The sequence below is a fragment of the Blennius ocellaris genome (genome assembly GCF_963422515.1).
Source record: "Blennius ocellaris genome assembly, chromosome: 4".
NCBI lineage: Eukaryota > Metazoa > Chordata > Actinopteri > Blenniiformes > Blenniidae > Blennius > Blennius ocellaris.
Window position 1 is genome coordinate 2120034 of NC_137653.1, and position 17813 is coordinate 2137846.

Sequence of the window (17813 nt, forward strand, 5' to 3'; positions counted from 1 at the left end):
ACACACACACACACACACACACTTAAAACCTCTGAGGACCCACATTAAGCTAATCTGCATGAATATCAGGAGAAAAAAACAAAAGAAGAAGAAGCAAAGCCTCTACCAGGGAGAGGAATCACAGTCTTCATTATGGAAAATGAGGATTTCTCTTGAGGGGGAAGAAGAAATGTGACACGAGAGAGTGGGTCAGTTTGAGATGGCTGACTTCCCTCTGACCCCCGCACACGCCGATGACACAGTAATATCTCACCGACGTAGATATTTTAGAGGTTTTAATATTCGATTGGCTGTTAGTACTTTTTTATAACAAACGAGAAGATATTCTATGTCCGACTTGTATTTTTTTTTACAAAAAAAAAATATTTTTTTCTTTTCTAAAAACGGCTCTTCAAAACGTGAAAAAAGCAACGTTTACATGAATGAACGGGGAGTTTTCTTCGCATGCGTCATACGTCTTCATCAACGTCCTCTACGGGTTTTATTTGAACGCGAACGTCAGACGAGCTCCGATCGTCTCACTGCATTTCATTTGTGTTGCTCCTGCAGTAGGGAAAAAAAAAAAAAAGCATCAACAGCAGACAGCTCTTTGTCGAGAAGTCACGTCGGCCCCTCATTTCACCCACAAATTTTCAAGATTATCGAAGAGGAGTACCTGTTGCCATGGCAACAGGGAGGCTATTCCAAACCGCTGATTGGTCTCGGGTTACGGCCCTCGGAGGTATCTGTGTGCAACCTCGTGCATAGTAACGGCTTTATCTGTGGCGAGACGGCGGTCGCAGATCCACGGGAAAGAAGGAAACACGATCAGTCACACCAATGACACGATCAATGTGATTTCAATTCCTCTGTGCCTTCGTACAAGAAAGACCGTTTCCTCAGCCGTCTCGTTACAACTGACCTTCGTTGTCGTCGCCAGATGGTCAGAGGTAAACTCAGTCGGCAAAACTGAGGCGGGGGAAATTCGACGCGAGTGAATCGACTCCAGTTTAACCCGCTTGATAAACCAGTACATCATCGATAAAAGTTACTCTTCAGCATTGGGGAAAAAAGTAGCTACTGACAAATACTACGGATTACAGCAATTAACTGCTTCCTCAAATTAGTGGAGTCACTTAGAAGGTCAAATCACTTCTGATTGCTTCCCTCTGGCCATTCTCAGCGGTATTAGCGTGGAGTTGTTGTGATTCATCAGCTGAGATTTAACCAACGTGTGCGTCAGTCTAATGATTCCCTCATTAAAGGTTCACCCATGTTTGATGATAAAGACGAAGAGTCAATTCCGTCCACCGAGTTCATTACATGTGTGATTCGGTGCGTTTCCAGGGAGCTCAGGGATGTGTAGCGAATGGAGTAATACCGCTGATGACCTGTGTGTGTGGGGGGGGCAGTGTTGAGCATTATCACTCATGCAAAATGAACAAAAAGTCAAATGAATACGTTTGATAATAGCACATGTCTCGTGTTCGTAGATCGGATTCATGGCGATGCTTCGTGTATTTTTCTCCGTACGAACAGATTTATGACGACAAGTTCACGTTAAACTACGAATAATCAAACAACAGCCAGCAATTAAAAGTAAGTTCACGTTTGTCTGAGGTAGCAAACGTATTCTAGGTACTTGCTGTAGGACATCAGAGTATGAGGACCGTGTTAGTTCAGGAATAATAATAAGAGTAATTATAATACACTTTGTTTTGCATCTTGTTCAATAAATGCAGCTCAAAATGCTTCAAAACAACAAATTATGTGATGAAAAAAAATGAAAATGCGAGCGTTGCATGCACTCTGTACCTCCAAGATGAATGTAAAATCCTTTGAAATTCTCCACTGCCTCAGATTAAATCAGTCAATTACCAGAGAGGTGAAGCTGAGAAGTACAAGCTGAAGACAGATGATGTGTTGAAAGTATTGTGTTCTGCTTTCCAGCCGTGGGACTAAATAAGGAGCAAGTAGATTTTCTGTCAGGAAACAGACAGAACGCGATGCAGATTGTACAGATTGTGTCTCCTCATCTGAAGAGGCTGTTTACCAGACGAGGACTGAAAAAGGTCCGTTCATACAACATGTTCCTGCTGCAATCAGACTAATGGTCCAATGAGCACAGATTAAATTAAAATAACCTTGACTTGTCTGCATTTTCAACAGTGGCACTGATTTTTTTACCCCCCTCTCTATTCATGCCTCTTTCATAGATTCTAAATTGAATATTTTGATTATAAAATAGATTTTCATTCAAAAATGAGTAATCCATTCCTCAGCCATCAATAATAATCAAAACTCATTTTGACTCTGACTACATTATTTAATTCGCGCAGGAGGCGACTACAAATTTTTCAAAGCAGCACAAAGTGAGTGTTAAAATTCACACCGGAGGAGTCGCAGCTTTTCTATCTGCACATTTTAAATGAAACGAGACGCCGGGGTTAGTCAACAATGGCCTTCAGCTCGCTGAGGTTGCGTTCTCATCAGGAACTCCACAAAATATGGCGAGAAGGAAGGTCATCGAGCGGCTGAACGCCAACATCAAACAAAAACAAGCTAGTATTTATTCGTTCTCCAGCATATCTCTATGTGACGACTAAACTGAAGCTATTTGCAATTTCCACTACAAAGGTTTTTTTGTTTTTGTTTTTACAATCACAATCTTTAAGGTGCAACAGTAAAAGAAAAATCTTATAAAACAAATAATAGGGCAAAATCTGTCCATATAAAAACAGCATAACATCATTTTTAATGAAAAATTTACCATAATATTTAAAGTCTACAATCATAAATATTCAGATACAAAATGAGTTTAGTGGAAATTTGGATTTTGCAACGCCGGTAAACTCTGTTATGTAGATTTGATAAAATTTTAATATGACAGGACGTTTGACTGTGCAATCGCCACCTGGATTAGAAGGAACGATGTACAATGCAGTAATTCAAAATATGAACCCAATACCTTCAGTTGACCAATAAATATTACTGGAGCGGCGTCACCGCACCTTCTCATTTCAAGTACACAACTAAACCTGGAAATCTGACTGGTGGCTCCTTCCAGCCCAAACTAAAATAACAAAACCGGCTTCTTTAAACCAGTGTTTTTCAACCTTTTTGAGCCAAGGCACACTTTTTTGTTTGGAAAATTCTGGAGTCACACCACCACCTGAAAATGTTAAAATGTTAAACTCTGTAGCCTCTATTAACAATATAAAGTCTTTCTCATCAAAGTTTTATCAACAGGAATCCAGTAAATCCAGAAAGCAAGGACTTTTTTTAATAGTGACTCCGTCAGTGTGAAACCTGGACCTGATGGATGAAGAGCTGAGATCCTGGTTTTCAAAAACTTCTCCATCACTGTCACTGACACAGTACTTTGATACAAGATGGTAGCAGGAGGTGGAGATGAACCACACTGACGTCTGTCACTTTACATTTCACCGGCAAAGTTCTGTGCTGCCCTCTAGTGGTGAAGAGTATTTATACATGATTACTCTGCAACACACTGTCGGCTGTGAGAGCAAATGTTGTTTACAGTGGTTGAAAAACACTGGTTTAAACAAACAAAAAACAAAAAAAGGAAGCTTCGTGTGAAACCTCAGCCAGTCCAGCTGCTTGTCTCTCCCTCCCAGCCCTTTTAATTCCTCCCCCTGCGATGCTCCACCAGGAAGAACAGCGGGGGGAAAGGAAATGCTGCATTTCACCTTCTTATGCATCTGCAAACTATTCTTTTGGTGCAGCGCCACTGTTTTTGTAATGAAACCTCACACTATAAACCTTAACAATGGGAACACATGGATATTCGTACGTAGAGACAACAAAACTGGATTGTTATTACGGTTACTGTCAAAATAATAGATAGATAGATTATTTATTTAGGCTGTACTTTCTCCATCTAAATGGCAGCCGTGTTGGAGAATTTTCAAAAAGTAGAGTTTGCAGTGGATTCGAGCACCGTTGTCGTGTAAACGGAAACCCGAAGCGCAACAAAGGTTTTTAGTTATGAAAAAATAAATGAGAATAAAGAGGCTTCATTAGCCGACAGTTTCCAAAGAACAGCAGTAAACGTGTAGAAGTGAAGTGTAAAACATAATATTGGTATTTCAGGCATCGACCCTCTTTTAGCATGTTGGTGATGATGAAGTTGTCGAAGCTCGTTTGTGATTTTTAACCTGTCGACTTGGACTTTCCCTGTGTTGGAATCTTTGCCAACTTTAATAAAAGTGTCGAAACCTTTTGTTTCTGACATTTAACGTTCTTTTTGTTGGCGCCGGCGAATGTGACTTTTTGGGACAATTCAAGTTTTTTTTTCTTTTGGAACGAGGCCCCTCAAGCTGTTTGTGTCTTTTAATTCTGCAGCTTGTCGAGGTTTTAAATTATTGAGAGAGCAAAGACAATGAGTGCTCAGCTCCTCTAATTGTCATTTTAAAGTGAGTGCATGTTTTCAGATTAGCTGGATGGCTAGCCGCTTTCTTTCTTTCTTTTTATTTATTTTTTCCTCTGATGCTTGACTCCATGTTAATGGGCGATCTGTGATATTTGGTCCCGACAGGCCTGGGCGGAGGGGGGGGGGGGGGTGTAAAAGCTCTTCCTAAACCCCGTCATTAGTCGGCGGGTATTGACACAGCCTGAGCCACAAATCTGTAATCACAGATCGCCTGGTGTCGTGGGAGCGAGCTCAAGATTTCCGTGTGTTTAAATATTCTTCACTGACTTGATGCACAATAACACTAAACAGCAGTTTCTCATGAGAAAATTATTTCTGGTTTGATCCAATTAAATTCGAGTATCTCTCCAGTCTCCACGTTTGCCCGGTAATGCGCTGGTGGAAACTTTGATTTACTAATGACTCTGAGGTACAAGTGTGCTTAATTGTATGTTAATGCAAATAGATTGGGCTTTTTAGTTCGCGCGCATCCTGCAGGAGATTTCGCATCACGTGCAAAAATTAATTCGACTTAGTTCTGGAATATTGCAGCAAAATAAATTAGAATTTTATTCAAAATGCACGCACAATTTCGGAGATGATCACTCGCCAGGTTAAAATTCAAGGTTGAGAATCGATCATCATGTAAACCAGTGATTCCCAACCGGGGGTACGCGGACCCCTAGGGGTACGCGAGGGTATTGCAGGGGGTACGCAGAAAGATTATAAATTAGCCTACAGTATCCACACACACACAAAAAAAAAATGTATACTATATTATATTGTATTATATCATGAATTTTAGTAAGGCCATACGTTTATTTTCCATGAGTAGCAGTTCGTCCACAGTGATTGTAACACTACAATGCACATAATATGAAAAGACTATAAAGTGGCGCGCTTTAAAAAAAAAAAAAAAAAAGGTTCACATTCTTGCTGCGGGCGCGCACAATTCGCGAAGCTAGCTAACTCTAGCTGCATACCGACTGTAAACATGGATGCATGGCTAGGCAGGAGTAAACGTCCAGCTACCGCTACTGCTACCGCTACTGCTACTGCTACTGCTACCGCTACCGCTACTGCTACTGCTACCGTCGCCTCGGACGCAGGCACAGGGGAGCCCAGTGAAAAAAGGAATTATGAAAGACTTATGAAAGACAAGCAAGCGCAAGTGTCTCATTAAAAGGTATGTTTTTACACTCACAATAATTGTTTTATTTAAATGAGCAGTTGGATAGATAGAAAGACAAAGGGTTAAATATAAGTACACATTAAGGCGAATAATCACACACGAGAGAGGGGGTACTTTTCACATGGAAACCAGCTCAAGGGGTACACTGGTCAAAAAAGGTTGGGAACCACTGATGTAAACAAGGCCTTGGAATCAGTATTCAACTGTTTTTGGACTGTAGGAAAAAAAAAATAATTATGAATTGAGTCGCTTCAGTTTATAACAAGCATGAGTGACTCCATTATTACAGGCAATGAACACAGTCACGTAATAAACATGGTCATCGATCGGTACGATCTTAAAGCAGTGACTAAAACCTTCCTATTCATGTGATTCATTCATTTTAAAGTGGGGTTTGTTTTCCAGCCAGACGTGATCTGCGCTGTATCAGAAGCGACAAGGTTGCAGTTTTCATGTTTGAATTGCGTGGAGCTGAAAATGCCACCGGCCCGGTTACGACAACCGCCACGAGGTGTGAGACGCCCGGGGGGGCGGGGGGGCGCCCCGTAACGTCGACACGACATTGCCGCCGGCTGTCATAAGGTCACTTCTCAGCCTGTGTGTGTGTTTGGAAATGTGAGCTGCAGCTGAGAGCCGGAATCCAAGCAACAATTCCACATCAGACACAATGTGAGAGAAAAAACAAACAAACAAACAAACACACAGCCACCAGAAAACACATGTACCCTTTTCTCTTTATGGTTCATGGGGTTTTTGTTTTGTTTTTTTTAATCAAAAGGCAGATTCGGACTGTAATAGAGGGAGACGTATAAATCAATAGAAAAGCCTTACAGCATGTCTGAAAATTGGAAGGAAAGCTCAAGAAGTTATGAAACCCAAACATTGTGCAATAATGATTTCAAATAACTACGATAGTTTTGGTCTTCTTTGTGTATATTGAAAAGTACACGGTTGCGAGTTTCACGTCATAAATAACTCCACATTTGTTGGTAAATCATAAAACAAATCTGTTCTTATGTTTCTGATCCACACGTTTAATATGAAATGCCCTCCTCTGTACATCCCTCACTGGGATTTGAACCCCAACCTCAGCTGGCACTTCTACAATCTGTAGGTCGATACCAAATTATCGATACCGCCGATACCACATGTCCGTTGTCGGATCGATTCATCGTGTCAAAACGTCGATATTGAAATCGCGTTCTTTCGTCAAAGGGAATCTCATGTTCAGCTCCTACTTCCTGTTAATGGCCTTGACGAGTTGTACGAGTGACGACTGAGGCTCCTCGCCTGTACGTACTGACGTTTGGACCTGAGACGAGGGACGAGTGTCTCTCTAATACCTCTAATTTAATAGAAAACACCTTCAGCTCCTTTCTGTCGCCACACGAGCTCGAGGTCGTCGCCCCTCACACTTCAGCATTTCGCTTCTACTTGATATGGGATCAGATTCTAGATCAGCGGAGTCGCACTGCAGTGGCTCCCTATCCTCTTTTTTTTCGCACAAATATTCCTTTTCACAGAGGCTGCACATCCATCTGATCTCTGGTTGGGCGGAACGTTCCGGTAAAGCCACACAGAAAAAACAAAACAAACAAAAGTACACCAAAGCAGGAAGACGAGGCGGATTCCCCCACATCGGCTCTAAATTTGAGAAAGGTTCTCATGGTTTCACCCCCCCCTCTCATGGTCCCCCCCCCCCACCCCCAATACTGACTGGAAAAAGTCAATATGATAATGATACACAGCAGGAGACATCTATACTTTCAGTAGACGGAGCAGTCGACGCTCTCTGTCTGACTGCTGTTAAAAATATATTTTATTCCTGCTTCAACTGCACATTTTCCTTGAAACACTAAGATTTGAGCTCCCCCCCCCCCGTGGGAGACGAACGCGGAACTTTTAACAAACTGCGTGAACCTCCTCACTTTCTTCCAGAAAGATTGTGTGTTTTTATCACATAATCTTTATTCCCCTAAAAACCTTCAGAGGCCATCGGAGACACAATGAAAGAACTTTCCCGTCGTGCACGAGGCGATGGCAGGAGGTGGAGGGGGGGGGGGAGAAGTCGGGCGCCCGCCGCCGTGCGCGTGCGCAGCGTGTGATGCCGATGAGGAGACTCGTGGCTCCGCCTCCCCACCTGCTCACGCTGGGTATTTCTGTCTCCACCGGCGACGCTTGAGCGCGAGTGCATGCATGCATGCGCGCACTAGTTTGTGTTCAAGTCGGGTCAATGTCATCATGCCTAAAAGTGATTTAGCTCATGACAGAGCGGCTCTGCTGTGAAACGACGGGGGGGGGGGGGGGGGGGGGGGCAGCTGAAGCCTCGGGAGCAGGTCTGTTAGACACCACATACAACCAGTCATTTGATTATTAATGAGGGAAAAACAGAAACCTTCGTCGTTATAATCAGCAAAATTCCTTCTCAGCATCCGGATCTTATTCACAGTCAAACTGAACCACATATATTCGGAGTAATGGGCTGCTGTGATGTGGCAGGTAACTCAGGTAACTAAATACCGTCCAAAGAAGCATTTGATTGCCTGAAGAAACTCAAATTTCTGGTTTAATGCAGTTATAGTCCAGTACTCTAAAGGGTTATTGGTTTTTGTTGTATGCTGCAGCTTCACGACAAAACCACAGTAATAAATATGTATTTATTTGTGTTGTATTTGTAATTCAAAGCAAGAGGAGGTGAGGTTTCAATATATCAACATTAGGGGATCGTGTCACTCCTGTTTGCACTCGTAGATCAGTCCTCGTTTATTTTATGATTACTTTGACTCCCCCATCCAGACCACCGCCGAGCTTCATTCAATGCGCTCTCTAGTCCAAATGAACGGGTGACCTAATGTATTTACTTGAACTGTTTTCGCTGGAAAAGACTGGAAATGCTGCGTCTGGTTGAATTGCATTCAAACGCGAGGCCGTTTTGGCGGAAGCGTCCGCTGCAGGCGAATCGTGTGACCTTCACTGTCAGTCTGCCGTCAAGCTCACAAAAACCAACCAGTGAGTCGATTCAAACACTCGGCCGGAGGAAACCTCTTCTGATGGGCTCTGCAGAAAGGTGAGCACACTCTGCTCCAGAGTCCATATTTAGCTGATAAATAATGGGAAATGCAAAGAGAGAGAGAGAGGCAGAGTGGGAGGGCTGCAGACGGACGCAGAGACTAAAAGGAAAGGGAGCAGATGTGGCCTTTGGGCTGAAACTGCTGAATCACCGCGTCTCTTCTCATTACTTCATCCCGCCGCCAACCTGGAGCACTTCCTCCAGAGCGCCGTGCACAACGACGAGAGGCAGGAGGAGGAAGCAAGGGGGGAGACAGGACGGACGAATAGAGGCTGTAAAGGACGGGACGGGACGGGACGGGACGGGACGCCACTCAGATCTCCTGTGAAACTAATAAAAAGGAGATTCCCAGATTCTGCCACTCTCTCATCTTTAATCCTCCCTTCGGTGCTGATGATCACCTTGAACAGCCCTGTGGGGGTGGAGGGGGGGTGGAGGGGGGGGGGTGTCTCTCTCGCGCCATCCATCTCAATGGGCTCGGGGTCTGTTTACGTAACGAAGACACAAAGCTTGCCAAGCGTCAAGAATTGCCTGAAAATGAAGTTTTCCGATCCTGAAGCTCCACTGCAGAACTCCCACTGTGGACTCCTCTTGTCTCGCGGCCGGGGAAACGTCATCACTGTAGCTCAGTCAGTATCTGAGAATGTGGAGAATGAGCTGATGATTGTTTTTTTTTAATGCAACTGTCAGCTAACGGCTAAATGTGGACGTCAGTGCAGCTCATGTGTGTCGACATGGCTGATTTCATGTCAATCCCTGGTTGCTCTCATGTCTTCTGCTGGTAATCTATTAATGTCTTCCATCCATCCATCCATCCATCCATCCATCCATCCATCCATCCATCCATCCATCCAATCAGATGTGACACCATTGAGTTAGATGTGTTGGTGTCGGGTATTATCAAATACATTGAAGCCTTAAATCTAATAAATACACTTGTCAAAAAGGCAGTATGAGAGATGATTTGTCACAAAGTCCAAAATGTAGTAATTAAATAAAAAAAAACCCAGAAGTAATTTTCGATCACACTGTAAGATCTCAGAAGCAACACAGAAAATAATGTGGGAGAAAGTCGGCATATAGACAACATGGAGAGCCAGTTGAAAAAAAAACCCCACGTCTGACAGCAACAGTAAACAAAAACAAATGTGTTCAGAGTTTTGTAATCACATTGCACACGTTGTCGATTCATCTATAGGGAAAAACTCGTCCACATGAAACTCTACATTCATGACGAAATCAATTGTGGGTTATTTGCGCCAGTTTTATACACGCAAACTGTTGGTAGATCAGATCTTTGTGTCTGAAGCGAATCCCTGCTGATCATGAGTGAAAGGACGACACACGACGGACAAGTCACCAGTTCGTCATCCCACAAACACAGAGACACACAATCGCTGACTCTCATACATATGGTCCATTTAAAATGGCTGTTTAAATGTTATTTAAACTGTTGTTTGAACTGCGGTACTTCAGGAAATGTGAAATGTGGAAATGATAGTCTTTCTATGTGAACATGTGTGCACTCCATTTAAACAGTGGAAGACAAGGATGAATAAATCATAAATAAAATGAATAAATCCGATGTGTGGCATTGACATGAAACGTTTTGGGGTATGGCTGTCTGCAAAGCAATTATTAGTTATCATTGCTTCCAAAACTCCGCTCTACCTGCTCCCAGCAGCTATGAATTAAGTCACATTTGATATTCACGTACACTTTAAAAGTAGAATTTCTCACTTGGTATTATTCCCAGAAATCCGTGTCCTGGGAACCGGCAATATCTGTAATTAAAATGTGACCCACTGCCATTTTCCAGAGCCGCAAATTCACGGGAGAGTCGGGCTTTTAGTGTAATTATTAATACGGACTGAACCACTGTATGGGCCTGGGGGGGCTCAGTCGGCTGAGTGGGTTGTGTGTTGGACACCCGAGCAGACCAACTGTCCTTGAGCAAGACGACGAGACCCCAGTTTGGAAATGACTACAACAGACTCAGCGTCCTGATTTATCATTCTGGCCGAGCAATATATGGTAAATATGTCCCACTTTGGCTGGGCTCCGTAGAAAGTCGCCAGGGATTCTTAATTCTGTCTCCCGTTCAAACAGCCCAAGGTCGTTGGTGTGTCTGAGTTTACTCTGGTCGTAAATTTTAAAGTAAAAACTAAACTTGGGACTTAAGAAGATGAGGCCAAACTTGGACTGACTAATAGTAAAGTATAGTGTATGATGGATCACTTATTTTCTCAGACTTGTTATATAATCTAAGTGGAAATAACCGTCTGTCTAACTCAGGGAAAGAAAATCAATTAAACACTCGGTCTTAAGGCGTGTTAAAGGGTCGTAGGGACCCGGAGCTAATCCCAGCTGGGCATTTGGCCAAAGGAAAGCTACACCTTCACCACGTCCATCCATCCGTCTCTGATGCGTCGCGGGGAAATACAGAGTTCAAGCGGCAGTCTCTGTGTGGCGCCTCTCCCGAAGCGGCTCTAATCACACAAAAAAGGCAGGATACACGGACATATCTTCATTGCAAAACCCTCTGAAGCGTCACGAAGCAAGGTGCTTTAAGTTCTGATGAAATCGACGCGGTTAAGCAGGGGAGGTGCTGCGTGACTGACTTACACTACAGAGGGAGCATTCCCAGTGTGATCCTGTGTTTTCCATGTTATATTACTGAGAGCTTCAAGACTGCTCGTCGCTGGGCTGGAAAAATCTATAACATTTAGCTGAATGCCTCTTTGGCCCAGATGCCTAAAGGAAAGCTCGGTCAGAACAACAACATTAATATTCATCTTGAGCTCTCTGGATGAAAAAAAATTGCTTTAAAGGTATAGTAGAGGATTTCCTTCTTCCGGGTGGATCATCAAAATAACTGGTCCTCCCAATTGTCAATCATTCTGGTGATACATGACGTAAGCCCGTCGTACGTGCTCGTCCCTGCGCACAGCTCACTCCACACGGTCCTCATCAAGCCGGTGGCCGACCCCACGCATTATTCTCTGACATTTTTACACAGTTTCACCCCCTCTGGTGCAAATCTTCTTGTAAAGTGAGCTTATGTGAGCGATGCCGACTTGTGACTTGCAAACAGAGCGTGCACGAGGAGAACTGGGCTCGTGCATGTCTCTCGCACGCGTTTTAGTAGGCGTTCCGTCTCGGGAGCAGGTGCAGCGTTGCGCATGCGCATTTTTTTCAAACGGTGGAGAGGGCGGTTCTTTCCTAAAATTCCTGAAAATCCTCCTGTATACCTTTAAATAATAATTCCGATAAAGTGAATAATGGGAAATCCACTGTATTTTTCTGCATAATGTTGAGATTAGTTTCACTATTGACTCTTCTCCCGATGCTGTTTGATAATTTCTTAAACCTGCAGACTCACACGAACCACAGCCATGCATTACATATGCATGTTTATCTATACATTGCAGCATTTGCTTGGCAGACGTTGGCTCCGTGGCTGGAGTCAGACGTCGTTACAAACTCGCTCGATAACAATTTGCACTCTGCTTACAGGCCCTGCGAGTCGTGACCCCCCCCCCCCCCCGCTTCGTAAAACCCACGGCACGCTGCATCATTTGAATTTGTTGTGAATCTGTGAATCCAACAGACGTTCTGCGATGCATGTAAGCGTTCGTGTGGCGGGTGTGTCCTTCGGTCTGAGTCCTGGTTCATGGTCGACGGCCCGTCCGGAGTGTTCACGTTCTCCCTCGGCCGTTCCTGCAGGGACTCGTGTTTTCAGGCCGCACGGGAATAAAAAAAAGCATTTGAGGGAAGATTGGTGAATCACAACTGTCTGTCGGCGTGTCAAGTGTGCGATTGTGGAGTGACGGACTGGTGCATTCACAGACGGTCCACTGGGATCGGTCCCACTGAACCTCTGAGTGTGATAAACCCGTCTAAAAGATGGATGGAGGGATGAATGATGGATGCAGCAGTGCCACTGCTTTGCTTGTATTCTGAATGTCGCCGATACAAGCGGTTGTTTTTGAGTTGTAATCGCAACGAACAACAGCAAAACCAAAAGGAACATTGATCCTCGATTATCAAGTATTTCTATACCAAAGGCAAAAGCGAAGTTTGTGGGGAACAGATTGTTGCATTCTCAAGAAATACAAGAGCTTTGACTGACGCGGAGCAAGAACAGTGGCTGATGACCAACGTATGACCAGATGGATTCCATTAGGAGGCGCAGTACATCAGTGGATTGAATTCATGTCTTAGACCTGTTTTCTCATGGGAGAAAATCAATTTTCCGACAGTGGCTCTAAAACACTGCAGAAATAAAGGCCTTTTCATGATATACACTCACACGTTGGAAGGTTTATCAAACACTGAATCCTTCAATGATGTGACTCGACAGGTTACGGTTAAAGTAGACAGATGCTGATCCGCCGTGTTCCCTGCAGACGTGACAGATGTGGGAAACGTACGAAGACGAGCCGTGCATTCACGTCTCTCCCCGATGAATTAGCGGGCCGCAGGGTCCCGCGCCCTGGAATGGCAGTGGTCCAGTCATAAGCCACTGAGCATTCGCAGTCTGAGCTGCAGGATTAACGTAACATAAATCTGCCACTCACGCGCAGCCAGAAACGGCGCAGTGGAGCTCGGGTATTCATGCGTACGTCGCACATGCATAAAGATAATCCTGTGCTGATAGTGTGGGAAACATAACCGAAGAACCGTTTGGTGTGAATTCTGAACCTTTGCTGTCTCTAACTCGGGCTTCGCTTATCGCTGGCTTCGCAATACTGCAGGGTTTTAACCTCGGAAACCACGGATCTCTGCAGGTTCTCACGTTGTGTTACGGCTCGTTTGATTAAAGAGTAATGCGAGGCGCGAATGCTGACTTCGTAGGAGTGAAACACAAGGGGGTCGTTCAGAGCGTTTTACTGCTTCCAACGACAATCCTGGTAAGATTTCAAATGAGATTCAATTAGAATCTAAAGGTCGCTCGTGGAAGGGGAGACGTGTCACATCCACACTGCAGGTCTTAAGTGAGATATTAAACCTTTATGAAAATGAGAAGAGCAGACAAACAGCATCAAACAATGCATGTTAATATAATGTAAAATATAAATAAAGGAGACACTTCCCTATGAGACTCGGTTATGAGACATCCTCCAAAGAAAAGTACCGGCACCAACCAAATGAATGATTAAACTACAGAACAAATGAAAGCAGAGATCAAGAGAATATGATGGTATATCACCTTTGAACTGAGAATTCAAAGATAAATTCAGTCTATTAAGGTCTTTGTGTCACAAAATCCAGTTTTTAGGGCTGGATTGAATCTTTAATGTGCCAAACGTACAGAATGACAGCATTTTAACCAATGAAGTCTGAATTAAGACTGTAATTATTACTATTATTATTATTATTGCAGGTATGAATAACTCTACCATCAATGAAATATGGTTTTCCCCAAAAAATTGTAAGATATCTTTTTAAATTTTATGCAGTTTTTGTCTGTTAAAATCTGCTTAAAGCTCGTGCCGCCCCAGTGTTTCCACTGACGTTGACCAACACCCCGGCGCTTCTCAGGTTGCACCATTCCTGCAGCTTTTGTTTTCACAAGCTCTCGCTCACAATATGGATTTGACGCTGATGCTTTCACCCTCCTCTGCCGCATCACTAAACTCTCAGCTTGAGCTTCAATGATTTCATGTTGTCAGCTGTTTCTTATAAAAACACTGTGATGCCCACTGAATAAATCAATCGTTCATCGCTCTGATTTAAACACGGACGTCAATGTGTTTGGGTTTTTTTTGTTTAATATGTATAATTATTACACTGGATTGTGGTGTATTGAGACTCCTGAGTCAGACTTTATGGCTCCCATGGTGCTCGTGTCAGGCCTGTTATAGAGAATCCATCACAGCACCTCTCCAACATGTACGTCTTTTAACATCAGTGTCTAAGATGTCATGGAAAAAACAAACCCAGACCTTTTGGTTTCATTTGGATCTTTCCAACTTTGCTCCATCAGGTGATGGCAGTCCAACGCTACCATCATGTGTGTCACCGTTTTAAGAGTTTTTAGCGAAATTGATCACGTGTGTTGTCGAGTATTGCCACGGACGACTAATCTCAGCTCATTCATTGAATTGCTGCTCGACTCTGAGCATCCCTGGAGGTTAAAAGAACCAACTGGGGGAGTAAATTGGATATGACAGATGGCGTATCGCGATTTAAAAATAGGTTTTTATACACATTCCAGTACGAAGTGCTGACCGGTCTTCCATTATCACGTTCGAGGAAGGTGTACCACCGAGGAAAGTGTGTAAATGTGTGAATAAATTAGAAATTCTGACCGTAATTTTGTCGTACCGCAAAGTTCCTGTTGTTCCAGGACTCCTTCTCAATATTTATTGGCCCATTTAACTTCCCATGTTTAGCTTTTGGGAGTGGTAACCATCGTGGACAACCGACCACGTCGCTCCACACTCTTTTACAAGCGGCGCTAAACCGTGGTGGTGAAATGATGACACTGTGCAGCGCTCATTAAATTCAAATAGGTCAGAAGGGTCTTGTGTGACGGACGGATTTTCACGTGGCCAAACGATAGACGAACGTACACCTCGGTAATACCGCCACTTGATTACGCGGTCAAATCCTTCATCATCATCCAGACCGAAAAAAAAAATGTGATTCGTCGATGGCTCCAGTGACGGACACCTTAAGAGCATGATATCTTAGCCAAGTTGTACTGAGGGATGCTGTGTGTGTGTGTGTGTCAAGGGATGAGAACACACACACACACACACACACACACACACACACACATGCACACACACAGCATCATCAAGACAGATTAAAAAAAAAAGCAGAATGGGAGGCAGGTGACCGCGGCGGGAGGAGGTGTGTGTGTGGATCCAAACCCCAGAGAAGAAACGTTCCTGTCTGTTCAGATTAATAGAGCCGTTTCTATTTTTGGAGCAGCGAGAGAGCGGAAAACATTTTAATACAAAGAGATGAGAGCAACAGAAAAAAAAAAAGATGATTGCAGAGGAATCCAGTGTGTGTGTGTGTGTGTGTGTGTGTGTGTGTGTGTGTGTGTGTGTGTGTGTGTGTGTGTGTGTGTGTGTGTGTGTGTGTGTGTGTGTGTGTGTGTGTGTGTGTGTGTGTGTGTGTGTGTGTGTGGCTACACCACAGGAACATGCAGGCTTTTATTCAATGTGATCGCGTCAGCATGAAGCAGATATATGAAGCACCTACACACACACACACACACACACATACACGCACGCACGCACACACACACGCGCGCACACGCCAAATCTCGAGCCCGCTCCAAAACACGCGTTGACCCCGTTCTCCAGGGGGTCAACGAGAATTTCCGGCTCGGCTCAAACGCCACATCCAGCCGTGGCGGCGTCCCGTCAGCCGCCCGGGCGGCGCTCGCGCCTTACGAGGACTCACCACTCGTGCTGGGGCTCGTCGATGACCAGCAGGACCTTGAACCTCTTGGAGAGGGAAGGCGACTGGGCCGACTGCTCCACGAAGCCGGCGGCGGCGGTGGCCGTCTGCTTGACCACGTTGGTGATGGAGCTGAAGGAGCTGAAGAAGCCGGAGGAGCCGCCGGAGGAGGACGCGGCCTGCGGCGGCGGCGGCTGAGCCGGCTGGGACGGACGCCGCTCCTGGGTCGCCGGGGAGCCGGCCGGCGCCTGGACCGGCGCCGGAGCCGGAGCCGGAGCGGCGGTCGGGGACGGGGCCGGGGCCGGGGCCGTGGCGGGCACTGCGCCCTGCTGGGACGGGGACGAGGTGGCGGGCGGAGGCGGGGCAGCCGGGTCGGGCCTCTGGAGGTCCGACATGTAGCCGTTGGGCAGGTTGGACATGAAGCTGCTGTCCGAGAGGCGGCGGCGCAGGAAGTTCATGGCGGCGGTCGGTCGGTCGGTCGGTTCGGTCGGGTCGGTTCTTCTCTCAGTCGCCCGGCCGGCTTCTCCTTCTCAAATTCTCTCTCGCCGGAGCTCGAAGCGCGAGGCGGAAATCAGTCCGAGTGGATGATGGAGGGATGCGTGCTGCCGGGAGGACGGACGGAGAGCCGGGGAGGGAGGGAGGGAGAAGGAAGGATGAGGCGCCGGATGAGCAGCTCTGGTCCAGTCTTCAAGAGACCGCTCGCCAAAGTGCAGCAAAGACGGCGTGTACGTGTGGCGTTCCTCCTCCGGAGCCTCACGCCTCCTGGCAAATTGCGTGTGTGTGTGTGACGTGTGTGTTTATGTTTGTGCGTGTGTGTGTGTGTGTGTGTGTCTGAGGAGAGTGAGGTGTGGTGTCGCCCCCTTCGGTGAGGTGCTGGCGCTCTCCCTCCTCCCTGCCTCCTGAGCTGCTGCAAGCCGAATGCACTCAAGAGATGCAGCTCTCTCTGCTTCTCTCACCCGTTCATTCGCTCACACTCCCTCTCTCCTTTTCTCTCTCTCTCTCTCTTGCACGGCAAGCTCACTGGCTGTCTCCCCCTCCCCCCTCGCCCCCTCCTCCTCCTCCTCCCCCCTCCTCCTCCTCCTCCTCCTCCTCTCTCCTGTCATCATCCTCCTACATCATGGGCTACGTTTGCGTGTCGTGCTGCAGCCTCGTAACTCGCCGTGCCGTGTGCAACCAGTGGAAGGGGTTTCCTGCCAGCGTGCACAAGGTGGAGTTCACAGATGGAAATGCCGTCCCTGCAAGCCACACCCCCTCCCTCCATCCATCCATCCACCCACCCATCCATCCGTCCGTCCATCTTCCTGCCTCCCGCTCGACATGTCGTCCTCCGTTTCCCACCGCCGTGCGCGGCGGCGCCGCTGCATTCTCATGACATGGATTCCAGGAGAGCTGAAAATAGAACTCCTCTTTCAGGATTGTGACTGTGGCGGAGTTTTATCCTGAAAATGCATGCGGTGTAATTCAAGGACAGAGATTACTTACAGTTTGTGTAATACAGTTTTCTCTCTCTCTCTCTCTCTCTCTCTCTCTCTCTCTCTCTCTCTCTCTCTCTCTCTCTCTCTCTCTCTCTCGTTGTTTTGCTTGCATGGCGGGTTTTCCTTTGCATCTACATCAAAAACGTAAAGGTGGATCCCGAATGTCAAGCCCACACGTTTTGGATTTGTGTCTGATGAAACTGATAAAAGTCACATCCTCTGGACAGGATGGGCGTTTTACACACG

At 45.7% G+C, this 17813-nt stretch overlaps 1 protein-coding gene across 1 annotated transcript in view; it reads right to left on the reverse strand.

Annotated features, from left to right (window-relative positions):
* syn2b (synapsin IIb) overlaps window positions 1-16550 on the reverse strand; it is a gene marked incomplete at both ends in the record, with an annotated part of 99554 nt that extends 83004 nt beyond the window's left edge. The window contains one exon of the mRNA XM_080494635.1: window positions 16096-16550. Within this exon, the coding sequence (XP_080350761.1) occupies window positions 16096-16550 (455 nt within the window). The remainder of the gene's footprint in view (window positions 1-16095) is intronic.
* Between the last annotated feature and the right edge of the window lie 1263 nt (window positions 16551-17813).